This window comes from Mobula hypostoma, chromosome 11 (assembly GCF_963921235.1).
Source record: "Mobula hypostoma chromosome 11, sMobHyp1.1, whole genome shotgun sequence".
Lineage (NCBI taxonomy): Eukaryota > Metazoa > Chordata > Chondrichthyes > Myliobatiformes > Myliobatidae > Mobula > Mobula hypostoma.
In genome coordinates, this window is record NC_086107.1 from 104,298,355 (window position 1) to 104,325,108 (window position 26,754).

At 47.0% G+C, this 26,754-nt stretch overlaps 1 protein-coding gene across 3 annotated transcripts in view; it reads right to left on the reverse strand.

Moving 5' to 3' along the window:
- Positions 1-5,326: 5,326 nt before the first annotated feature.
- The window catches only part of LOC134354387 (tubby protein homolog), a 48,273-nt gene continuing 26,845 nt past the window's right edge, over positions 5,327-26,754 (reverse strand). For all 3 annotated transcript variants that reach the window (XM_063063374.1, XM_063063375.1, XM_063063376.1), the window contains 6 exons: positions 19,936-20,112; positions 18,751-18,863; positions 13,811-13,925; positions 9,810-9,908; positions 8,435-8,606; positions 5,327-5,726 (listed from right to left, as the gene is read on the reverse strand). In XM_063063374.1, the coding sequence (XP_062919444.1) occupies positions 5,593-5,726; positions 8,435-8,606; positions 9,810-9,908; positions 13,811-13,925; positions 18,751-18,863; positions 19,936-20,112 (810 nt within the window). In that variant the 3' untranslated portion in view covers positions 5,327-5,592. The remainder of the gene's footprint in view (positions 5,727-8,434; positions 8,607-9,809; positions 9,909-13,810; positions 13,926-18,750; positions 18,864-19,935; positions 20,113-26,754) is intronic.

Sequence of the window (26,754 nt, forward strand, 5' to 3'; positions counted from 1 at the left end):
GCCCAAAATCCATAAGATACACCCCTGAAAGTATTCAGGAAGTGAAATCTTTATTGTCCAGTGTTACTGTGAAATACACAGCTTTACCCTGCCTATGTTCTAATATTGTTCAGTTCAGGCTGGCTGTGGAGGCAGGAGTGGGGAGGTTGAAAACACTGAAAAGGTGACTGTTTCAGTGTGAGACAGGTAAGGGAACAGTGTGCAGGTGAATGGGCAGCTGAGAATGAGTGGCGGGGCCTTGCTCCATCCGTTAGACTTCCAGCTCTTCTGGGTCGCGTTTGGACTCAAAGTCAATGTAAAGTTTATTAAATGTGTGCAAGTACATAAGAAATACGACTGTCCCAGTAGCGTAGCTCAGGGGAATCTGGAGTTCAGAGTTCAATTCCAGCTCCTCCCCATGGAATGTGCGGGATTCTTCCCCACCAACCCAAGTGTTCCAGCTTCCCGCCACAGTCCAAAGTCCTGCTGGGTAGGGTGATTGGTCATTGTAAATTGTCCAGTGATTAGGCTAGATTTGATCGGGTATGTCAGGGGCGGTGTGGCTTACTGCACGCTGTCTCACTAAATAACAAATAAATAAAATTATAGTGCAATGAAAAGCAGGTACATCTGATCAGATAATCGTGTGGCTTGGCTACTCGGTCTGGCAGAAACTGACAGGAGATGGGGCAAGGGTCTGTTGCTAGTGCCCTAAAACCAATTGCTTCAGGCAGATGGAGCTCATCGGCTGTGCTTGGCAGCTCGTCTAGGAGAAGGAAAACTCGGATCTCAAACCTTTGCTGCTTTATGCTTTTATCATCCCTGGCTTTGGGAGTAAATCCTGAAGAAATATCTGGAGCCAGAGTTCCCTGTGTTGAGTTCAACGCTGCTGGTGTATTGACCGAACTGTATCAGTCTTTGCTGTTCCTTCAGGTTCATTAGCTGTGTGAAGGTGTGGAGCCTGCTGGATGGGCAAAAGGCCCCCACCTCCATATTGTATCACCCTGGCTTGTGTATCATGTAGGTAGTTAGGACGTGACACCCATGATTGACCCCGACCAAAGGAGGGGCCTCGTTGACCCTTTATGTATGGTCGAGTGTGTTCACGGATAGATGGGAACTAGGGGACTAGAGAGAATAAATGGGTGATGGTGATGGTTCTGTGCTGTATCTCTCTGTGACTTGGAGATGGAGAGGCTGGGATTGAAAGAGGCAATGGACTGGATTCCTAAACCTCTCACTGTGAATCACAAATCCCAGCAGCTGGAGGAAGACCGAGAAAAAAATGCTCTGACCCCACTGACACCTCCCCCCGTTCGCAAACCCCTCCCCCACCCACCTTCCAAGCCTGGGATAGTCAGGCCTCTGAAAACACAGGAGCTCAGAGAACTGTCTCCAGCCTAGCTGGACATCCATAGTCCAGGCCACAGAAGCCACCACTCCCTCCACGCTGCTCCTTCTCTGAGTGCACTATCCCCCCACCCCACCTCCTGCTAGGATCTGACCTCCCTCAGATCCTTGGCACCTTTCATTTCAACTGGATCCAACCCACAGCCCCAAACATCACTAAACCCAAAAGCAAAGCTACCCCAATCAGGGTGACTTTTTCAAAATCTGTTCCCGCTCCCCCACCTCAATAATCCCACACCCAGGACATTCCCACTTCTTCGCCGGCTCTGCACCCCCCCCCCTCAACGCCAGCAGAGATGGTCCCCCTTGTTATAAACCACACCCTTGGGCTGAAAAAGGTTCGAAGTCCTGCCGCCGCTCAGTATCTCCAGCGCCGATATAGAGCGCAAGGAACTGCCGGCTCAGGCACCAAATGCTGCTGCTGAGCTTGTGGAGGCCTCACGGGATGGGAGAGCCTGGACGTCCGGGTCAGGCTGTGCCCGAGTCCCATTCACTGCCTGCGGCAACTCACCCAACTCCAGGTCGGTCAGACCAACAGCAGCTTCCCAAGGGCTGCTCAGTCAGAGTAGGCAGGGATGGGGGCCTGTGGGGTAGGAACTGTAAACTGTTTAACACATGACCACTCGGTGTGCTGGGAGGGATGGAAGTGAAACTAACTTTGGTGGCAGGATACCCACGGGCCTCCTGACTACCTCCCCCCACATCCCTCACTCTGTGTTAACCTACTCCCCATCACTGCCCTCCTCATCACTCCAGTCTCCATCACCCACTCCTCATTCCTCCATTACTCATTACTCCCACTCCCCGTCTCCTCGTCACACTGTGTCACTCTGTGTCACCTCACTCTTCCCCTCCCGCCCGCCCCCCACATACACACACACTCCCTGTCCCCACCTCAATGTATCTGCTCCCCGTTGGGGCGCGGGGGACAGGGAGAGAGAGAGAGGTAGCGATAGAGAGAACGAGAAATAGAAATAGTGATAGAGGAAGAGAGATATAGAGAAAGAGAGATAAAGAGATAGAAAGAGTTAGAGATAGAAAGAGAGAGGTAGACATAGAGGTAGAGAGAGATAAAGAGAGTGAGGTAGAGAGATAGAAGGGAAATAGAGGGAAAGATACAAATAGAGTGATAGAAAGTGAGGTAGAGATAAGGAGATAGAGAGAAAGATAGAAAGACAGTGAAAGAGATAGAGATATATATAGAGAGAAAGAGAGAGCGAAAATTAAACTAAAATCAGGAGCAATGGCTGCCCACAGAAACTGAAGTCAGAAGTCCTGGAAAACCAGCCAGAGAGAGAATTATTCACAGAGCTGCAGGGAAATAAGGAGAGAGGGAATGGCACTGAGGGGATTGCATGGCAGGAGCCAGCCTGGACCTGATGGGCCAAGTAGACTCCCCCGTTGGTCTTGTTATTAGTGTACAGGAGGACAATTTCTCTGCCAGATCACATTGAAAGATGTCAGGGACTCTGGAGACTGTGTTCCCCTGTTCAATGCTGCTCTTTGGTTTCTTTCACGCCATATCAGTCCTGGGCGTCACACTGAGTGAAATGGAATCTGGGGAAAATCACACTGTTGAACCTCCAATGCCTTGGGCATAACCTTTTCCGCAGGAGGTCAGATGCCAGCCTGGTCTACGGCAAACGACCCACAGGAGGTCAGATGCCAGCCTGGTCTACGGCAAACGACCCGCAGGAGGTCAGATACTAGCCTGGTCTACGGCAAACGACCAGCTGGAGGTCAGAAGCCAGCCTGGTCTACGGCAAATGACCCACTGGAGGTCAGAAGCCAGCCTGGTCTATGGCAAATGACCCACTGGAGGTCAGATGCCAGCCTGGTCTACGGCAAACAACCCGCAGGAGGTCAGATGCCAGCCTGGTCTACGGTAAACGACCCACTGGAGGTCAGAGGCCAGCCTGGTCTACTGGAGGTCAGATGACAGCCTGGTCTATGGTAAACGACCCACTGGAGGTCAGAGGCCAGCCTGGTCTACGACAAACAACCCGCAGGAGGTCAGATGCCAGCCTGGTCTACGGCAAACGACCCGCTGGAGGTCAGATGCCAGCCTCGTCTAAGGCAAACAACCCGCAGGAGGTCAGATGCCAGCCTGGTCTACAGTGAACGGCCCGCTGGAGGTCAGATGCCAGCCTGGTCTACGGCAAACGACCCGCTGGAGGACAGATGCCAGCCTGGTCTATGGCAAATGACCCACTGGAGGTCAGATGCCAGCCTGGTCTACGGCAAACACCCACTGGAGGTCAGATGCCAGCCCGGTCTACTGGAGGTCAGATGCCAGTCTGGTCTACGGTGAACGACCCGCTGGATGTCAGATGCCAGCCTGGTCTACGGTGAACGACCCGCTGGAGGTCAGATGCCATCCTGGTCTACGGCGAACGACCCGCTGGAGGTCAGAGGCCAGCCTGGTCTACGGCGAACGACCCGCTGGAGGATCAGAGGCCAGCCTGGTCTACGGCAAACGACCCGCTGGAGGTCAGATGCTAGCCTGGTCTACGGCGAACGACCCACAGGAGGTCAGATGCCAGCCTGGTCTACGGGAAACGACCCGCTGGAGGTCAGATGCCAGCCTGGTCTACGGCAAACGCGCACTGGAGGTCAGATGCCAGCCCGGTCTACTGGAGGTCAGATGCCAGTCTGGTCTACGGTGAACGACCCGCTGGATGTCAGATGCCAGCCTGGTCTACGGTGAACGACCCGCTGGAGGTCAGATGCCATCCTGGTCTACGGTGAACGACCCACTGGAGGTCAGAGGCCAGCCTGGTCTACAGCGAACGACCCGCTGGAGGATCAGAGGCCAGCCTGGTTTACGGCAAACGACCCGCTGGAGGTCAGATGCTAGCCTGGTCTACGGCGAACGACCCACAGGAGGTCAGATGCCAGCCTGGTCTACGGCAAACGACCCGCTGGACGTCAGATGCCAGCCTGGTCTACAGCAAACGACCCGCGGGAGGTCAGAGGCCAGCCTGGTCTACGGCAAATGACCCGCAGGAGGTCAGAGGCCAGCCTGGTCAACGGGAAACAACCCACAGGAGGAACTAAATGGTCCAGACAGTGTCTGTGGAGCTCAACAGGTAGTTGACGCTTCAGATCGAGACCGTGCAGCCCGGTCTTGACGTGCAACGTCACCCATCCCTTTGACACCATGGGTGGTGTCTGATGCGCTGAGTTCCTCCAGTAGCTCGCTTCTCGCTCCATATCCCAGCCTCTGCAGTCTCCCATCTCCAGCCTGGTCAGGCAGGCTACCGAGAGCGCGGTCTGATCAATCTAAGTGCTGGGTTGATTTGGAAAGGTTGGGTCCAGGCCGGAATGTGGCAGTGGGGTCCAGGCCCAGAGCGAATCAATGTGATAGGGTCTTAGATCGAAGAATGACCCGATGTTTAGCCGATTTAAATGCCGGACCGGATGGATTGAAAATGCAGGGTGTTGGGACCAAAGACGAGGCTTGGGCTGGTTCTGCTCAGCGACGTTTACTCCCCAGTGCGATAAACAGACGATCAGGCCGTGGGCCTACTCCGGGCTTCGTATCTATGGACTCACTTTCTTTCTAAATGCTGTTAGCTTGCCTTTATTGTTTGCACAATTTGTTTTGTTTTCCCTCTCTCTGCTGGATTTTTTTAATTATGGGCCCTTTTGAGTTTCTTGTTTTGTGGCTGCCTGTAAGGAGACAAACCTCTAGGTTGTATAATGTATACATACTTGGGTAACAAATATACTGTACTTCGAGCTTTTGAACTTTGAACAGGTCGAGCACTCAGTGCTCTTTCGCTAGGTGTTTCTAAGGTGCGTGTCCCCCGTCCCTCTGTGTCATCTGGAGTGGGAATAGCTGACTAGGCTCAGAGAGTCTGCTACCACCTGGTGGACCCCACCCCTTGTGTTACCACCTCCCTTCCCCACCCCCCATAACATTCAAGCACAACTAATCAACGTTATCCAGGAGGGGAATGGTATCTGGTTAGAGGCACATACAAGACACAGAGCCTGCAGATTATCATTAATTCTTTCTGGACTCTGGCAGTATTCCTTATAAATATTGTCTGAGGATTAAGGTCAAATATCGCAGTAAATCGATAGAAGTTCTATGGCTCTCTATGTCAAAGTGCTGGTGTCACTTCGATCTTCTCCAGCCTCGCTGATGATTTGGAGGTCGGCCGCCCCTCTGCACACTTCCAGGCAGGGCTCGCGTCTCTACTCACAAGCCAACTTGCTGTCAAAGCTGGAGAGAGCGACTGCAAAGGCTTGGAGGGGGCATAGGGGATAGTTATAGTCCATGGTGAACACGTCATCAGCTACACGACCAAACTGCAAGATGATGTAATCCGCTGGAATAAAAAAAAAGAGATGTTACTTGGTTCATTCCAGTGAACAGTCATCCCATAAGACCATAAGGCATAAAGTCATAGAAAAGTGTAGCACAGAAACAGGCCCTTCAGCCCATCTAGTCCATGCTGAATCATTTAAACCGTCTACTCCCATCAACCAGCTCCGCGACCACAGCCTTCCATTCCCCTATCATCCATGCATCCATCCAATCTTCTCTTAAATGTTGAAATCAAGCTCACATGCACCACTTGCTCGTTCCACACTCTCACGACCCTTTGAGTGAAGAAGTTTCCCCTCATGCTCCCCTTAAACTTTTCACCTTCCAGTTGTTGGAAACCACTGTTTCTTTAAATAATACTTTTTATATGGTTTGTACTTTTTAACAAACACGTATTTTTCACACTCACTGGCAGAAAGTGGTATAGCAGCTAAACTAATGGTTTATCACCTTTCTCATTTTTCATTGGCTAAGCATTAGCACATTACCCACGTGATGTAATTGTTTTTATTATGTAGCCTATTAACTAGTTTATCTCTAGCTAGGATTTTCTTTTATCTTATCTATAAAGTGAGTGATTTTTCAGAGGCACCATCTTTACTCTTTTGTCTTACTTCCCTTGGCATTAATTCCTGTCTTAGCATCGTTTCTCAGCTCTTTATTTAGTTTTATTTATTTAGTATGTTTGTTTGTACTCTAAAATAAACTATCGTTAGAATTAAGACTGCTCATCATTCCTGACTCCCAGAAGGACCCCAAGGATCAGAAGATAAACAGAAATCCAATAGACCCTTAACCCTTAACTCTGGTTGTAGTCCCACCCAACCTCAGTGGAAAAAGCCTGCGTGTATTTACCCTATCTATACCCCTTACAATTTTGTATATCTCTATCAAATCCCCTCTCAACCTTCTACGTTCCAAGGAATAAAGTCCTATCCTAATCAATCCTTCCTTGTAACTTAGGTCCTCCAGACCCAGCAACACCCTTGTCAATTTTCTATGTACTCTTTCAACCTCATTTACATCTTTCCTGTAGGTAAGTGACCAAAACTGTACACAATACTCCAAGTTAGGCCTCACCAATGCCCTGATGAAGGCTCTCAGCCTGAAACATTGACTGTTTACTCTTTTTCATGGATGCTGCCTGGCCTGCTGAGTTCCTCCAGCATTTTGCGTGTGTTGCTTTGGATTTCCAGCATCTGCAGGCTTTCTCTTGTTTGTGTCACCAATGCCTTTTACAAGTTCAACATAACATCCCAACTCCTGTACTCAATACAAAGGCCAATGTGCCAAAAGCTTTCTTTACAACCCTATCTACCTCTGTTGCCCCTTTTAATGAATTTTGTACCTGCAGTCCCAGACCCCTTTGTTCCACCCCACGTCTCAGTGCCCTACCATTCACAGTGCAAGACCTATCCTGCTTGGTCCTACGGAAGACCAACACCTTGCACTTGTCTGCATTAACTTCCATATGCCATTTTTCAGCCCATTTTTTCCGGCTGGTCCAGATCCCACTGCAAGCCATGATAGTCTTCCTCACTGTCCACCACACACCCAGTTCTGGTGTCATTCACAAATTTGCTGATCTAGTTATCCACATTATCATTCAGATCACTGATATAGATAACAAACAGCAACAGATCCAGTATTGATCCCTGTGGCATTCCACTAGTCACAGGCCTCCAGTCAGAGAGGCAATCATTTACTACCACTCTCTGGCTTCTCCCACAAAGCCGATGTCTAATCCAGTTTACTAGCTCATCTTGAATGCTGAGCGACTGAACCTTCTTGACCACCCTCCCATGTGGGACTTTGTCAAATGCCTTGCTAAAGTCCAAGCAGGCAACATCCACTGCCTTGCCTTCATCAACTTTCCTAGTAACTTGCTCGAAAAACTATAAAATGGGTTGTAACACAGGAGCAGAATTAGTCCACTCCTCCAGCTTCGTCCATTCAGTACTTGAACCAACCTGTGCCACCCTAATCACTATCTCAATACAGCAACTCTGTGGCCACCCTAGCCAGATTGTGGTGCAGTGGCATCGGCGCTGGACCTTGAGACAAACGGTCCCGGGTTCAAATCTGGCCGGCTCCTTGCACACTTTCCATCCGTGCTGGGTTGAGCGTTGAGCTAGCAGCTCGGCCTTGTTAAAAAACAGTCAAAATGCTACAGAAACAGTAAAAAGATGCCACCCGATGCGCCATAAGGCGTGAAAAGGAAGCTGCTGAGTTCCTCCACCATTTTGTGTGTGTTGCTTGGATTTCCATCATCTGTAGATTTTCTCTCGTTTGTGATTGGACAACAACAATAGCCACTGTGCTTCAATTCAATGGACATTTTGTTCTTATCATGTTCCTCCCTATTTAATATGCATTTCATTTATGTTTTTCTTATGTATGTTGACTAAGTGATGCGCCTGTGATGCTGCTACAAGTGTTTGATTGCACCTGTGAAGGGTCTCGGCCCAAAACCTCGATTATCTATTTCCCCTCCATGGATGCTGCCCGACCTGCTGAGTTCCTCCAGCATTTTGTATGTGCAGACATGTATTTGTACACATGGAAATAAATCAGACTCGCAACGTAGTTACTTCCAATCCCCAACCCAGTTCTATCCCGACCCAACCCTTCAATCTGGGAATCCCAGGCGATGTCCCGGACTCCCCCCCCACCAACCCTCCCCCCCAGGCCTAGCGTTTTGCCACTCACAGTCATTGGCGTGGACTATCTGGAAGTTCTTCACGGAGGCCTGGGTGACTCGGCCGTGGAAGTTCAGAACGTAGGTCTGAGTGTCTTCATTCCAGACCGGGGCCTTGTTGTGGAGCTCGATAATGTTCTCCATGTTCTTATTCTGCCAGCGGGTCAGCAGCGTCTCGTGTTCCTGGTGAAGACAAGTACTCGTCAGGATTTACAGCCCGCGGCCCAGGTGGGCTAATAGCTCTGATCCCCGGTTCCAGGCACACAGCAGATCCAATGGACGGCTGTCCACTGCTCCCAATCACCATCCCTGGCACGACTGGGTGAGAATAAGTCAGCTTTTCATTGGCCACTGTGGCTAATGAACAACCAATGGGAGTAAGGATGGGATCTGGAGTCGGTTAACAGGGCAAAGCAGACATCGCTAGAAAAACTCAGCAGGTCAGGCAGCATCTGTGGAGATGGAAAACAGTTAATGTTTTCAGTCCAAGACCCTCCATCAGAACTGAGAAAAAAAATCTCATGGAAGTTTAAGGGCCTCAAGTAAAATGTGTGAACTTTTCTCAGTTCCAATGAAGGCCCCTGGATTGGAAATGCTGTTTCTCTCTCCGCAGGAACTGCCTGGCTGCCTGTTTGTTTCTAACATGTGGTATTTTCATTTCAGTTCTCTGGGATCGTCATTTGCCATGGCTGCAATTTGTAACCTAACCCTCCATTCCAAGGAAGTCCCTAAGAAGGGAGAGAACCAACCTCTCTCAAATCTCACCATCACGCATTCTGTCAGGGCAGGGGATGGTGCCCAAGATCAGCCAGAGGTCAGTGTCGGGGTTTGAAATATTCCACTGCCTTGTTCCCCACCTATTGGCATTCCTGCAAAAGGGAATGGACCAAACCTAAACCTAAAACTTCCTCCCCTCCCAATCCTCCACCCATTATCCCAGTGTCCGGAATCTCAGCCTAAAACAAACCAGGACAACACACACAAACTGCTGGAGGAACTCAGCGGGCCAGGCAGTACTCATGGAAATGGATAAACAGTCAATGTTTCGGCATGAGACCCTTCGTCAGGACTCATCCCAGGCAAGTCAAGGGCCTCAGCCCAAAACATTGACCATCCATTCATTTCCATAGTCGCTGCCTGACCTGCTGAGTTCCTCCAGCATTTTTAGTGTGTTGCTTTGGATTTCCAGCATCTGTAGTACCTCTTGTGTCTAAAGAAGCCAGATTAGTTTTGTCATTGACAGGGAGCTCCAGGCATTAACGCACTGGAACACACAGAGTGTGAATGAATATAGGCCGTTCAGCTCATTGACTAGGTGTTCTAGGTTTGGGGAAGTTTTCCTGCCCCACCCCATTCTCCTGTAGTTACCCAAAAGGCGAGACTCACGTTTTTTGGTCGAATGCAAACTCTCTCACTGTTCACGTTCATTCCTGGAATAATCACAGTCATCTTCCGAGGCCCTTTAAACCCGAGAATGTTGGCTTCCTGCATTGTGAGAGCGGAGCAAGAGAAGTCCAGGGTTAGCTGGAGTTGCTTACCATATGAACTCCCTACCCCCACCCCTGCGACTTGTAGGTACCTGGGAATTCCATGCTTTGGCTTACAGCTGCATGATCCTTCCGGTTTGATCAACCCATAACTTCCTCCCTGGTAGCCTCTGCTCATCAATAGACAGAGACCCCGAATGGATGAGTTCTCTCTCTGTACTCTACTGCCTCCTGCAGCCAGATTGAGAAGAGCAGTAGTCCAAATTCTTATCCCCAAGAACCACTCAATGGTTCAATTAGTATCAGAGAACATGTAAAAAATACAACCTGAGATTCTTACTCTTCACAGACATCCACGAAACAGAAGAAAACCACAAAGAATGAATGACAGAAAAAAACATTAGAACCTCAAATCCCCCTGTCCCCCTTCCCAAGCACAAGGTTCAGTGAATATCAGCCCTCCCCTTCCCTCACCTGTCGTAACAGAAGTATCAGCACCCCCCCCCACCATGTAATAGCAAAGTGCTGAAAGAGACCATGACCTTGAGTCCATCAAAAACCACTGTTCATCCCAACACTTCGACACCCACAGGCTAATGAGGGACAGAGAGATATCACTCCTGCCACAACGAGAGGGAGACCAACAACTCACTGTTTCAATGTTACAGCCTGCAGCGCCGCTTATTTCGACGGCAGCTGGCACTGCTGTCTCCATCTCCCGCGGTGCCATCAGCGAGGAATCGGGTCGTCCACGGGGCCACACTCCAAAGGTGCACGTCTTCCAGGCCGCTGCTGGAGATCATCTTAAAGGGAAAGCTTCCCAGAACTCTTGGGCCTAGGTACGTTTACCCTCATGCCATTTTACACCATATCCACTCCGGTAGCTGGCACAGTAGCGTAGCTGTTCGTACAATCATTTTCCAGTGCCGGTCTGCGTTCGATTCCCATCTCTGCCTGTAAGGATTTGGTATGTTCTCCCCAAGACTGTATGGACTGTAGTTTTTGATGGACTCTAGATCAAGCTTCCTTTGGGGACCTTTTGCTATTGTTTGCATGGTGTGGGTGGGGGTTGGTCCTTCTGTGCTGTTTGTGTGTGGGAGGGGGAGGGTAGGCTTTGAGGTTCTGACGTTTCTCTTTTTCTTTTTTTTGGCATGTGCGTGCGTGCGTCCGTGTGTGTGCGCGATGATGTCTTTTCATGCCTTTACAAGGCGCGGAGCGAGAGAGAGAGACTATGTGGCGTGCCACTCCCCACACAGACATTAAGCAGTATTTTTCCTTTTATTTTATGAGGTCGAGTTGCGATCTCGACACTCAACCCGGCACGGATGGAAAGCGTACTCGGGAGTGGACCCGACTGGATTGGAACCCAGGAACCTCCGTCCTGGGGTCCGGCACCGATGTCATTGCGCCACCAGCCGGCCCGAGGTTCTGATGTTTCTATCACAGAGGAACATCTGGAGAAATTTCTGAAACGCCAGTTCACCGCTGTTGTACTGCACGATCGAGAATCTTCCGGAGGGAAGGCCTCAAAATCCCCAGCTTTGCCTGCTGTTGGCGACCGAGATTGAGGTCGAATCGTTTGGATAGAGATGGTGCTCGGTACTCGGTGTCGGAGGGCTGATCGGAGGCTCAAAGCTTTCGAACGACTCAGAATCGGATTGTGGTCGGCATGGCAAGGAGAGTTTTTCTTCCTTCTCCCGTCTGCGTGAGATGTGGGACATTTGAGAGACTTTGAACTTTTTACTGTGCTCATGGACTGTTCTTCATCAAGTTATGGTATTGTTGCACTGTTGTAACTATATGTTATAATTATGTGGTTTTGTCAGTTTTTTCAGTCTTGATCCGTCCTGTGTTTTGTGATATCACACCAGAGGAAATATTGTATCATTTCTTAATGCATGCATTACTAAATGACAATAAAAGAGGACTGCGTGTCTTTATAATCTAAAAAAAATTATTCTATGGGGTTCGTGTTTCGTGGATGTCTGAGAAGAGTAAGAATTTTGGTTTGTATATTGTTTACATTCTCTGACATTAAATGGAACTATTTGGACCATGTGGGGTTTCCCCAGGTGCTCCGGTTTCCTCCCACGTTCCAAAGATGTAGAGTTAAAGTTAGGGTTAATGAGTTGTGGGCATGCTATATTGGCACTGGAAGTGTGGTACCCCCAGCTCGTCCTCGGACCGTGTTGGTTGTTGTTGCAAAAGAAGTATTTCACTGCATGTTTCGATGTACATGTGACAAATAAAGCTAATCTCACTAAATGCTCATCAGATACAACTAAATCTGTCTGTTACCATAAGATCATAAGTAATAGGAGCAGAATTAGGCGATTTGGCCCATCGAGTCTTCTCTGCCATTTCATTATGGCTGATCCAAATTTCCACTCATCCCCAACCTCCTGTCTTCTCCCACATCCCTTCATGCCCTGATCATTCAAGAATCTATCAACCTCTGCCTTAAATATACATTAACCTCCATGGCTGCCTGTGGCAAAGAATCCCTGATATTCTCCACTCTCTGGCTAAAGAAATTCCTTCTCATCTCCGTTCTAAAAGGATGCCCCTCTATTCTGAGGCTGTGTCCTTTGGTCTTAGACTCTCCTACCATAGGAAACATCCTCTCCACATCGACTCTATCAAGGCCTTTCACCATTTGATAGGTTTAAATGAGGTCACACCCCTCATTCTTCTGAAATCTAGTGAATACAGGCCCAGAGCCATCAAACACTCTTCATATGACAAGTCATTCAATCCTGGAATCATTTTCGTGAACCTCCTTTGAACCTTCTCCATTTTCAGCATTTCAACCAGGTTTTACTAATCTATGCTTGCATCTTGGAGTCATAGAGAGGATAGGCACAGAAACAGGCCCTTCAGCCCATCTAGCCAATGCCAAAACCATTTAAACTGCCTACTCCCATCAAGCTGCACCAGGACCATAGCCCTCCATATCCCTACTACCCATGTACTTATCCAAACTTCTCTTAAACATTGAAATATAGTATCTACCGAATGTATCTTCTGCTTTTCATTTCTCTCTTCCACTTTTCTGGCCTCTTCCACTCCTCTCCTCTCTATTTCACCCTCTCTCCTACACCTTGGCTTCATTTACATTGTGTGTGACACTAATCCCTGCCCGTGTCGACAGCGCCTCCCATGTGCGAGGATATTTGAGTGATATGCTTTTAACCTCGTTAAAAGGAGAAGATGGCGGCATGACGCAGCTCGCAGCGGCCACTCTGGTGACTGATATCTGTTAATTGTCAAGTAGGGTGCCGTGCACAATCCTGATTTGGTGGAGACAGACATGAGAGCACGGAGGAACATCTGGTGAAACTTCTGAAATGCCTGTTTCGCTGCCGCTGCTACTGTGTGATCCAGAATCTCCGGAGGGGAAGGCCCCGAATCCTCAGCTTTGCTTGTTGCTCGGTGGCCGGGGTGGGGTCGAAGCGCTCGGCAGAGGATGGTGTTCGGTGCTCGGTGCCGGAGAGCTGGTTGGAGGCTCGAAATTTTCGGACGGACTCAGAGTCCGCTGCGGTCGGGAGCTTCCAATGGTGCTGCATCGGCAAGTTTGCGGCGCTTGGAGGTTCATGGCAGGAAGAGTTTCTCCCTTCTACTGTTGGCGTGAGATGATGGGGCTATCGGGACTTGAGACTTTTTTTTTACCATGGCCATGGTCTGCTCTTTATCAAATTATGGTACTGCTTTGCACTGTTTTAACTATATGTTATAATTATGTGGTTTTGTCAGTTTTAGTCTTGGTTTGTCTTGTGTTTTTGTGATATCATTCTGGAGGAACATTGTATCATTTTTTAATGCATGCATTTCTAAATGGCAATAAACGAGGACTGAGTGTCCTCATAATCTAATCTAATCTATTTCACTGCTTATACTCACGTAGCAGATGGCTACTATCTCTTCGCGGATGGTGGCGCTCTCTGGCACCATGGGGGTCTTTTCTGGGTTCACACCATTGTCAAACACCGTGAATTTGGTCCCAAACACATTCGACCTGTGCCAGGGAGAAGCACACATTTGGTTATATCAGGGCACTCCCAGTCCTCGAGATTTCAGGTTCAGATTCAAATTTATTTAATCACATGTACATTGAAACATATGCGTTTACAACAAACACACCTAAGGATGTGCTGTGGACAGCCCGAAAGTGTTGTCACATATTGCAGCGCCAACATAGCTGCAGCAACAGCACAAACAACAAGACAACGACAACGAAACCAGCCGCTTTCCCACCCGCTCACACACAGAAACAGCAATCCAACCCCAGGACAGGCCACCTCCCTTTGAACCTTCACTGGACGCTATCTCCAGGCATCCAGTCCTTGGCCCTGGACCCTCAGACGTTGAACTTCTAGCTCTGGACTTTGCCAACTGCTGGGTTTCAACCCAGGATCGCCAATCATGGGTTTCATCTTTGTGTCTTGACCCAAAGACTTGCAGACTGGTGCTTCAGGGCTGGGTGTGTCTGCACCTGCACCCTGGCACTTTTCTGCCACCTGTCCCACGGCACTCTACCCTCACCATTCCCAACATCCTTTACTCCCGCCAGATTTACAAACTTGCTGTCCGCTCCATGTTGACATGTACAGTACTGTGCATAAGTCTTAGGCACCCTGACTATATATATATATCTATATATCTATATATATATATCTATCTGCTGGAGTTTAGAAGAGTGAAAAGTGATTTTATTCAAATGTTTAAGACTCTGAAGGGCCTGGACGGGGTGGATGGTGAGAGCCTGTTTCCTCTTGTGGGAGAACACAGAACAAGAACCATTGTTTGAAAATAAATAACGCATTACCCATTTAAGACAAAGGTTTTACATCATCATTTTATTCAAGAGGGTTGAGAGCCTTGGAACTCTTTTCCAGTGGCTGTTGGAGACAGATTATTCCTATCCCATCAATAGAGGTAAAGAAATCCTTCACTCTGTCTGCCACAACTGGTAGGATTTCCCGGTAGCCACCTATTCTAATTCTTCTTCCCATTCCAACATGCTAGTCCATGGCCTTCTCTTTGGCATGATGAGGCCGCTCACAGATTGGAGGTGCAACACCTCATATTCCATCTAGGTAGCCTCCATCCTGATGGCGTGAACATCGATTTTTCTAACATCCAGTAGTTTCTTACCTTCTCTTTCTTCTGGTAATAGAACATAGAATAGTACAGCACAGTACAGGCGCTTCAGCCCACAATGTTGTGCCGACCCTCAAACACTGCCTCCCATATAAGCCCCCACCTTAAGTTCCTCCATATACCTGTCTAGTATTCTCTTAAACTTCACTAGTGTATCTGCCTCCACTACTGACTCAGGCAGTGCATTCCACGTACCAACCACTCTCTCAGTAAAAAACCTTCCTCTAATATCCCCCTTGAACTTCCCACCCCTTACCTTAAAGCCATGTCCTCTTGTATTGAGCAGTGGTGCCCTGGGGAAGAGGTGCTGGCTATCCACTCTATCTATTCCTCTTGATATCTTGTACACTTCTATCATGTCTCCTCTCATCCTCCTTCTCTCCAAAGAGTAAAGCCCTAGCTCCCTTAATCTCTGATCATAATGCATACTCTCTAAACCAGGCAGCATCCTGGTAAATCTCCTCTGTACCCTTTCCAATGCTTCCATATCCTTCCTATAGTGAGGCGACCAGAACTGGACACAGTACTCCAAGTGTGGCCTAACCAGAGTTTTATAGAGCTGCATCATTATATCGTGACTTTTAAACTCTATCCCTCGACTTATGAACGCTAACACCCATAAGCTTTCTTAACTACCGTATCCACCTGTGAGGCAACTTTCAGGGATCTGTGGACATGATCCCCCTGCTCCTCCACACTACCAAGTATCCTGCCATTTACTTTGTACTCTGCCTTGGAGTTTGTCCTTCCAAAGTGTACCCTTCTCCGGGTGGAACTCCATCTGCCACTTCTCAGCCCACTTAATGTTTAATGGCGGTTGGCAGAGGTGCATTACCGCCATCTACTGAGCATCATTCAAAGACATCAAATATTTTTCTTTCAGAAAGTCTTCCTCCACCATCCCTTTCACATTTGTGTCACTACAACCTCACATTGTACAATGAGCATTAAAGTCCCCTTACTATCAACTAACAAACTTCTAGCATTTCATTGTAGGACTTTAAAAAAACAAGAAAAGAGAAAATACATTAACAATCCTTCTCTGACCGTTAGTTAACGAACTTCTAGCATTCCATTGTAAAAAAAGAAAAAAGATTAACATCCCTTCTTTGGAGTCTGAATATTATTTACCCCTCCTTTAAAGCATCATTAACAATTTCTAGAGTTAAATCTTTTATTTCTAAATGTTTTTTTCTGCAGCTTTTGATAAAATTTTAATTTTTTCTGTCCTAGTTTTAGTTTGTGCTGTATAGTTTACCACACCTGCCATGGAAGTGACAAATTTTAGTTTATCAACAATCAATGAATCCTTTCTTATAAAATCATGCACTTTATACACTGCCTTTAGTTAATTTAATCAGATTGATATCAGAAACCCGTCCACATTCAAAACCCAGCAATACCTTAAACTCTTCTTTCCTTTTTATATTTCATCATTGGAAAATAAGACACAACAATCCTCAATTCCTCACTTATTTTCCTGTTCAGCAGAAACTTGCCATTCACCTTCCTCCATACAACTCCTATCCCCCCAAAACCAACTCCCATTGACTACTTCCTCACTTCCTGATATCTCTACCCCACAATCTTCGAATGAAATGCTCTGTCCAACTCTGCACTCATGTCTGTCTGACTCATAGTTTCTGCCCCCTTCCCCTTGTCTCTTCTTCCACTCCCTGTTCTGGCTCCCCTCTTACCTCTCCTCACCTGTCCTCCCTCTGGTGCCCCTCCTCCTCCCCTTTCTCCCATGGTACACTCTCCTCTCCTCGCCACCACCCCCCATCACGGCGATGATACTTATGGCAGCAATGAAGGTCCCCTCCATCTCTGGCAGTGTTCAGGACTCAGGACTTCCTTCATCGTGTCAGTAGCTTCCTCCCAGTTTTCACTACTGTCAGTCATGCATCTTCTGGGATGAGACTCAGGAATACCATCGTGCTCAGATGTAGAAGGAGTCTTCATTGCTGTTTCCATAACAGTTTTGTTTGACCAGTCAGGGTTGTTGGTCCTGAGCTGAACCACCAAACCTGGAGGACCGGTGGATCACTCTTAGTCTGACCCCTACCCTTTGAACTGTTTGGCATGGGTGACCCTACCAAGAGTCAAAGGATAAAGCCCTGACTCCAGCTCTCCTGGTCATGGAGGCCCACAAGCCTCCAAACCCAACGACAAGGTTGAGGTCCTCTTGGAAGCTTCCTGCTCTCCCTTTCAGCAAATTTCAGTTCCAAATGATCCTAATTCTGATGCAGGGCCATCAACCTGAAATGTTCCTCTCCTCAGTGACACTGTCCAACCTGCCCAGTGTTCAGTGCCCACCTTACCAATGCTGCCTGACCTGCGTGTTTGGAATGCACCTCAACGGTGCTGTCTAACCTGAGGGCTTGGAAGGAGGGAAAGAGGGAGGAAGGAAGGGAGGGAGGAAGGAAGGGAGGAGGGAAGGAGGGAGGGAAGGAAAGAGGGAAGACCCTGCTATAGTGTGTTCCATAAGTGGAATGCTGTGCAGCCACTGTGGGGAAAAAAGTGCAGAACAGAAATCTCACACATTGTAAACATAAATCTAAGATATAACATAAAGGCTACTTTATCCTGGATGTTGTCGAGCTCACAAAATGCTGAAGGAACTCAGCAGGTCAGGCAGCATCGATGGAGAGAATGAGCAGATGCCTTTTCGAGCCGAGACCCTTCATCAGCATTTTATATATGGTGCACGACCTCTCGTATTCGGTATTCCAACCTGGGACAAAGATTCTAACTGCCTACCCTAAACACACCTCTGAACCTATCAGGTCTCCTTTCAGCCTCTGACTCTCCCGAGGAAATGACTCAACTTTGTCCAACCTCTCCTCCTAGCTCATGGCCTCTAATCCAGGCAGCATCCAGGTGAACTGCTTCTGCACCCTCTCCAAAGCCTCCACATCCTTCCTGTGGTGACACGACCAGAACTACTCACAATAAAATGAGAGGGCATCGTTTTAAGGTGAGTGCGGGAAAGTGCAGGGGGTATGTCAGAGGGTAGTTTCCTTTTTGACATAGAAACTATGTGGGTGCTTGGAATAGAGACATTAAAGAGACTCTTAGATAGGCACATGGATGAAAGAAAAATGGAGGACTATGCTGAAGGGAAGGGTTCAAAGGTCATGGGCCAAGGGCCTGCACTATCCTGTACCCTTCTACATTTTAAGTTCTTCACTGTTTTTGGCATTACTCAAAAGTTTGATTTTATTATCAAAGTACATATATGTCACCATATACAGGGCTGAGATTCATTTTCTTGTGGGCATACTCAACAAATCTATAGAAGAGTAACTATAAACAGGACCAATGAAAGATCAACCAGAGTGCAGAAGATAACAAGCTGTGCAGATGCAAATATAAATAAATAGTAATAAATAACGAGAACGTGAGATGAAGAGTCCTTGAAAGTGACTCAGTGTGCTTCATTACTCTCATCTAGGCAAGCAGACAGAATTCCAGCACACTGCTGACTTGTGCATCTCAGACGGTGGGGGAGCTCCAGGGCGGCAGGAGATGACCACAGAGGCTCAGTCTACGGTATCGTCGTGATAGTAACGTGGCTTCCCCATTTGAGGATGCAATCCCTCCACCAGGGAGCTGGTGGGGTGGGGAGAGTAATAGCCGAATGGATGAAGAAATGTTTACACCTTTGTGGTGTGGCTCACCTCAACTTGCCAATGAAGCTGTCTCCGCCACGGGACAGGTTCGTCGGGTCTGTGGAGATGAGATAGTTGGACGTTTTGCTCTTCTTGCGCTTGCGGCCAGCCATCAAGAAAATCTGAGGGAGTGATCACATGACAGGCATTTTCTGCTCCTGGTCTGGGGAATTGGCAGTTTCCACGGACAGAGCCCACCTCCATTTCCCACGGTGCCCTGTTACCACTGACCCCCGCCACCCTCCACCCGGTGGGAGTCAACCCATGGGGACTTTCCCCTTGGTGTTTGTTGTCACCTCAGAGGCGGGCACAAGGTGCCAATGCACATCTCCCAGAATTGGGTTACTGTTCCTACAGCTGCATTCCAAAGAGAGACGGAATTGGCCACTCCCATTATGTGCTGGGAAATCACAGAATCACTCCAAAACCATTCCATTACATCAGGTTCCCAGCCTGGGGTCCATGGACCCTTCGGTTAATGTAAGGGGTCTGTGGCATTAAAAAGGTTGGAAACCACTGTATTACATGGAGCCGGTGAGTGAACTCTTGTCTCTGAGGCCTTCAGTATCTCTGTTACTCTCTCTCCCTCTCTCACTCTGAGTCTCTCTTTCTCACTCTCAGTCTGTCTCTCTGAGTCTGCCTCCTTCTCCCACACATTCTCACTCTGCCTCTCCATCTCTCTCTCTCTCTCTCTCTCTCTCACACACACACACACACACACTCTCACTCTGAGTCACACTCTCACTCTGAGGCTCTGTCTTTCTCTCTCTATCTCTCACTCTCTCACTTTACTCTGAGTTTACTGGCTTCCCCCAGGTCACTCCACAGAATTGACAGCACTCATAGACCAGGCACCCTGCACACGTTGCCAACTTGTTGTCCAATGGCTTGAGAGCAGGAGGAGGTGCAAGTCCTCCCATACAGAGATCAAAGATGACGCATGATAACTTAGACAAAGACGAGAACATCTGAGGGGAAAGAGTCACATTTCAGGGAATCTACCTTGCTGGGCTCACTCTGATTCCCAGGCTTTGGACGCCAGCCAGCCCCAAAAGGAGCTCCCTTGCTCAAGGAATGCACGGGATGCAACTGGATCATCACAAATGCAAAAAGCCTCCAGGATTGGGAATCTGGTCAATCCCAGTCCTTCTTCATTTCTACCCATTCCATTAGAGTGAGTGGTTTAACCAGTACCTTTTTCCCATCATCCCTCTCCATGTGCAGATAGTAAGTTGGGAATATTCCCTTATCCATTCCCTTTTTGTCCCGTGTGATCCGACATTTCACCACAGTTCCTTGGGGTGCAGGTTTGAACGCAAAATCTTCCAGATTACCCACTTTAATCGGGACACCCTCTGCTTTGGAGACCTCCTGGATAAAAAGACAAAGTGTCATTGATGCAGTGACCGGGCAAAGTTTGAACAAAATTAATGAATAAAATACTTCTCCTGAGTGAATGGGGGCAGGGGAATAATTACATCACTGATGCATACACATCTTTCACAACCCCAAGATGTTAAAGTCATATTCTTCACCTTCCCCACCCCACCTCCTTTCTTGGTCTGTTTTTTATTTTCTTTTATTGAGATATAGCACATAACCGAAAGAAGCTGCAGAGGGTTGTAAATTTAGTCGGCTCCATCTTGGGTACTAGCCTACAAAGTACCCAGGACATCTTTAGGGAGTGGTGTTTCAGAAAGGCAGCATCCATTATTAAGGACCCCCAGCACCCAGAGCATGCCCTTTTCTCACTGTTACCGTCAGGAAGGAGGTACAGAAGCCTGAAGGCACACACTCAGTGATTCAGGAACAGCTTCTTCCCCTCTGCCACCCAATTTCTAAATGGATATTGAACCCGTGAACACTACCTCACTTTTTTAATGTATATTATTTCTGTTTTTTGTATGATTTTAAAATCTATTCAATATGTGTACTGTAATTGATTTACTTATTTATTATAATTATTATTTTCTTCTATATTATGTATTGCATTGAACTGCTGCTGTTATGTTAGCAAATTTCATGACACATGCCGGTGATAATAAACTTGATTCTGATTCTGAATAGGCCTTTCCAGCCACCCAACAACCAACAATTTAACCTATCCTAATCGGGGACAATCTACAATAACTAATTAACTTACCGACCAATATATCTTTGGGCTGTGGGAGGAAACCAGAGCACGCGGAGGAAACTTACGCGGTCACGGGGAAAATGTATAAACTCCTTACAGACAGTGGCGGGAATTGCTGGGACTGTAAAGCGTTGTGCTAACCACTGTGCTACTATGATCTCTCCTCCGGTTCATAAGAACAAAACCACCAGGCCATTTGTCTCCTAAAGCCACTCCAAATCTCTCCATCCAATCTTTTCCACTTCCGATCCCCTGGGTGATCTCGGCCTCAACTGCGTTCAGTGATTGAACACCCTACAGCTGGAGAATCTCTTAGATTCAGAACCACCCAATTAAAGAAATACCTTAAGATATAAGGTTCTTATCCTAAGACAGTGCCTTCTATTTTCTCAGGTGGAGGGTATAGGCTCTCAAAGGATTGAAAGTACATTTATTATCAAAGTATGCATGTGGTATACAACCCTGAGATTAATCTTCCCACAGACAGCCATGAAACAAAGTGAACCTTAGAACCCATTTAAAGAAAAAACATCAAACCGCCCGAAGTGTAAAAAAAAACAAATCATGCAAACGGCAAAAAGAATGAGTCAAAAACACAGAATACAAAGCATCAAATCACAAAGACGTCGAAAGAGTCCAGGTAGATTCAGTTCAGCTCAATTTGGTTCAACCCAGCGCCACGTCTCTCGCAGCGCTAGTCCGCCCTGATCAAAACCGCACAAACAAAAACAGCAACAAAGAAAACGGAGCGACCAGAAACCAGAAACACATCATAATGTGAGCGTCCCATTCAGCGTCATGTGCGTCTTGTTATGATCAAACATCTGGATGGCCGCAGCGATCATCATTATCCCTCCGGCCACTTATTTCATATTCTAAGGGTTGTTGTGCTCAGGTCCAAGGGATCCATTAACAACAGCATTTTTGTTAATTTTAAATCTAAAATTAGCTTTCTCCCTTTCACTTAACTGCATGCTTAAGGCCTCTACTTTTAAAAAAAATCAACTCAACATTGTTTAAAGTCGCTGCCATTTTCTTGGTCATCAATATAATTTCTCCTGCAAGGGTAATCCCTTTTACACTCTCTATAAATATACGTAAAACTTTTCTGATATAACTTGCTGTTTTATTCTCAAAGTAAAATTTCCTCCCTCTTTATATTAATGTTTGATCATTTTTGATTTAAAAGTCATGTATTCAAAGTTTAAAAGTTGCATGCCATCTTGGACAATGTCTCCCATCCACTACATAATGTACTGGGTGGGCACAGGAGTACATTCAGCCAGAGACTCATTCCACCGAGATGCAACACAGAGCGTCATAGGAAGTCATTCCTGCCTGTGGCCATCAAACTTTACAACTCCTCCCTTGGAGGGTCAGACACCCTGAGCCAATAGGCTGGTCCTGGACTTATTTCCTGGCATAATTTACATATTACTATTTAACTATTTATGGTTTTATTACTATTTATTATTTATGGTGCAACTGTAACGAAAACCAATTTCCCCCAGGATCAATAAAGTATGACTATGACTATGATTTTTCCTAGAATTACTACTATTAACATTTTGACCTCCTATTAATCAAATGGAATCTTTGTTGGGCATGGCTGTACCACTTTTTTGTCTGTTTGTAATATTGATTAGTCATAGAGTCTGTTTCCGTGGTCTTTATACCATTAACTCCCCATCAACCATCAACCATCAACCATCAACCATCTGTTTACACTAATCCTGGAATGACCTGATTTTTATTCTCCCCCCAGATTCCATCCATTGTCTACGCATGAGGGACAATTAACCCGCACGTCGACAAGATATGGGAGCAAATTGGAGCATCCAGGGAAAATCCATGTAGTCACAGAGAGAACGTGCAAACTCCACACAGGTCAGGATCGAACCCAGGACTCTGGCGCTGTGAAGCAGAGGCTCTATTTGCTGTACCAGCGTGTTGCCGTGTAATGACTTTTTATTCTTTAAAAGCTTCTTGTCAGCCATCCTAATTGTTACTTACACTTCTGAATCTACCCAGTTAGGTTGTTATAGCTGGGGATGGTAGTGGAGACAAGCTCCCACTACCTATTAAATGCTCCCAATGGTGTGCATCTCAAATAACCTCTGACAACCAAATCCAGCTCCTGGCCTTCATACGTGGCTTAGATACTAAACCTGGCAGAACTGTTTCTACTGATAGGAGAAGGGGCAAAGACGGGTTACTGGCACCTTATAAAACCAGTCGCTTTGGGCAGAAGTGGCTCGTCAGTCGTGGTTGGCAGCTCATCTAGGAGAAAGAAAACTCTGATCTCAAACCTCCACTGCCTTGCGATTATACTTAACTCATGAGGCTTTGGAGGTAAACCCCAAGGGAAGAATCTGGAGTTGGAGCCTCTGAGGCAGTCCTACATGGAGTTCAACACTGACTCTCCTGGTGCCAAACTGTATTGGTCTGTGCTGTTCCTTTGAATTCTTCAGCTGTGTGGAAAGAGGGAACTTGCTGCATGGACAACAGCTTGCTCTCCAACACTGCCTGATCCCATTCGCTTTAACATTGTACAAAAAATGATGAAGAAGTGGGGGGTAAGGCATGGGGATATATTTAAATAACCAATTGCTAGTTTTAGAATGGTGGGAAACTGATTCTCTCAGCTAAACGTAGGGGACTGGAGTTCCGTCTAACCATCCACTGATTGATTGATTGAGATACAGCACAGAATAGGCTCTTCCAGCCCTTCGATCACTCCACGCGGCAACCTCCAGGACAGTTTACGGTGACCAATTAACCTACTAACCGGTACGCCTTCGGACTGTGGGAGGAAACCGGAGCACCTGGAGGAAACCCACGCGGTCACGGGGAGAACGTACGAACTCCTTACAGGCAGCGGCGGGAATTGAACTGGGGTCGCCGGTACTGTAAAGCGCTGTGCTAACCACTACACTACCGAGCCACCCCTGTAGTCTGACACAACCCATATGAATTTATTCTGCTTTTGTTATTTCAATTCACACAATAATTTGCCCTCACCTGAAGCCTTCCTACACCTCAGTACAACATTTTAAATTTAGGACATAGAACAGTACAGCACAGGAACAGGCCCTTCGGCCCACAATGTTGTGCTGAACCATTTAAATTAGTAATCAAATGGCCAACTAAACTAATCCCTTGTGCCTACACAATGTCAACATCCTTTCATTTTCCTTTCATTTTTATGCCTATTTAAAGGCGAATGCAATGTTGGCATTCATTTCTAGAGCAATAGAGTATAGGAGCAGGGATGTGATGTTGAGGCTCTATAAGGCGCTGGTGAGACCTCACTTGGAGTACTGTGGGCAGTTTTGGTCTCCTTATTTAAGAAAGGATGTGCTGACGTTGGAGAGGGTACAGAGAAGATTCACTAGAATGATTCCGGGAATGAGAGGGTTAACATATGAGGAACGTTTGTCCGCTCTTGGACTGTATTCCTTGGAGTTTAGAAGAATGAGGGGAGACCTCATAGAAACATTTCGAATGTTGAAAGGCATGGACAGAGTGGATGTGGCAAAGTTGTTTCCCATGATGGGGGAGTCTAGTACGAGAGGGCATGACTTCAGGATTGAAGGCCGCCCATTCAGATCAGAGATGTGAAGAAATTTTTTTAGTCAGAGGGTGGTGAATCTATGGAATTTGTTGCCACGGGCAGCAGTGGAGGCCAAGTCATTGGGTGTATTTAAGGCAGAGATTGATAGGTATCTGAGTAGCCAGGGCATCAATGGTTATGGTGAGAAGGTGGGGGAGTGGGACTAAATAGGAGAATGGATCAGCTCATGATAAAATGGCAGAGCAGACTCGATGGGCAGAATGGCCTACTTCTGCTCCTTTGTCTTATGGTCTTATGGACTTAAATGTTTCTGAAGTCTCTAGTCTTTCAGCCCCTACCACCACTCCAGACAGCACATTCCAGGCACCTTCTACTCTGTGTAAAAAAACTTGCCCCTCGCTTCTCCTTTGAAATTACCTCCTCTCACTTTAAATCCATGATATCTGGCATCAGACTTTTCAACCCTGGGAAAAAGATATGGTCTGTCTACTCTATCGATGCCTCTTGTAATCTTATAAATCTCTATCAGATCTCCCCTCAGCCTCCACCGCTCCAAAGAAAACCCAAGTGTGTCCAATTTCTCATTTTTAGCACAACCTTTCTAATCCAAGTGGTATCATGGTAAACTTCTTCTGCACCCTTTGCAAAGGCTCAACATCCTTCCTATAATGCGCTGCCCAGAACTGTATGCAATTTGCCAACATACTAGTCCTTGTGGAGTCTCTCCAATTGAATAACTCAATTTCTCCCATCTTTGGAGTCAATTTCCCACGAACATCTCCTGATCGACTGTTACTTCTTTGGATCTCACTCCAGTTCTATCCACTTTGATTTGGACCACGTCGGATCTTCCCTTCTTTCACCATGTTTTTCTCCAATCTCAAGGAGATGTCCTTAACCCCAGCACCAGCCTTCAGGACTCCTAGCACCAGCTATCAAGCTGATCTCTCATACCAGAATCAGAATCAGGTTTAATATCACCGGCATATGTCATGAAATTTGTTAACTTAGCAGCTGCAGTACAATGCAATACATAATAATATAGAAAAAAATAAGTAAATCAATTACAATAAGTATATATGTATATTAAATAGTTAATTTAAAAATAGTACAAAAACAGAAATAATATAAAAAATGAGGTAGTGTTCATGGGTTTAATGTCCATTTAGGAATCGGATGGCAGAGGGGAAGAAGCTGTTCCTGAATCACTAAGTGTGTGTCTTCAGGCTTCTGTACCTCCTTCCTAATGGTAACAATGAAAAGAGGGCATATCCTGGGTGGTGGGGGTCCTTAATAATGGACGCTGCCTTTCTGAGGCACCGCTCCTAAAGATGTCTTGGATACTACGGAGGCCAGTGCCCATGATGGAGCTGACTAATTTTACAACTTCCTGCAGCTTACTTCGATCCTGTGCAGTAGCCACCCCCACCCCCTCCCAGACGGTGATGCAGCCAGTCAGAATGCTCTCTACAGCACTTCTGTAGAAGTTTTCGAGTGTTTCAGGTGACAAACCAAATCTCCTCAAACTCCTAATGAAATATAGATGCTGTCTTGCCTTCTCTATAGCTGCATCAATATTTTGGGACCAGGTTAGATCCTCAGAGATCTTGACACCCAGGAACTTGAAATTGCTCACTCTCTCCACTTCTGATCCCTCTGAGAGGATTGGTTCATGTTCCCTAGTCTTACCCTTCCTGAAGTCCACAATCAGTTCTTTAGTCTTACTGACGCTGAGTGCCAGGTTGTCGTTACGACACCATTCAACTAGTTGGTGTCGGTATATCGCGCTCCTGTACACCCTCTCGCCTCCAGCTGAGATTCTACCAACAATAGTTGTATCATCAGCAAAGTTATAGATGGCATTTGACCTGTGCCTAGCCACACAGTCATGGGTGTAGAGAGAGTAGAGCAGTGGGCTAAGCACACACCTCAGAGGTACAGCAGTGTTGATCATCAGCGAGGAGGAGATATTATTATCAATCCACATAGACTGTGGTCTTCTGGTTAGGAAGGCGAGGATCCAATTGCAGAGGGGGGTACAGAGGCCCAGGTTCTGTAGCTTTACAATCAATGCTCTGTTCAATCTTGCTCCCTTGAAGAGATCCCATATAGTATGTATAGTTAACCCCATATGCTTGCGCGCTCTCTCTCTCTCTCTCTCTCTCTATATATATATATATATATCTGTGTGTGTGTGTGTGTGTGTGTGTGTGTGTGTGTGTGTACACACACAGTGGCATGCAAAAGTTTGGGCACCCCTGGTCAAAATTTCTGTTACTGTGAATAGCTAAGCAAGTAAAAGATG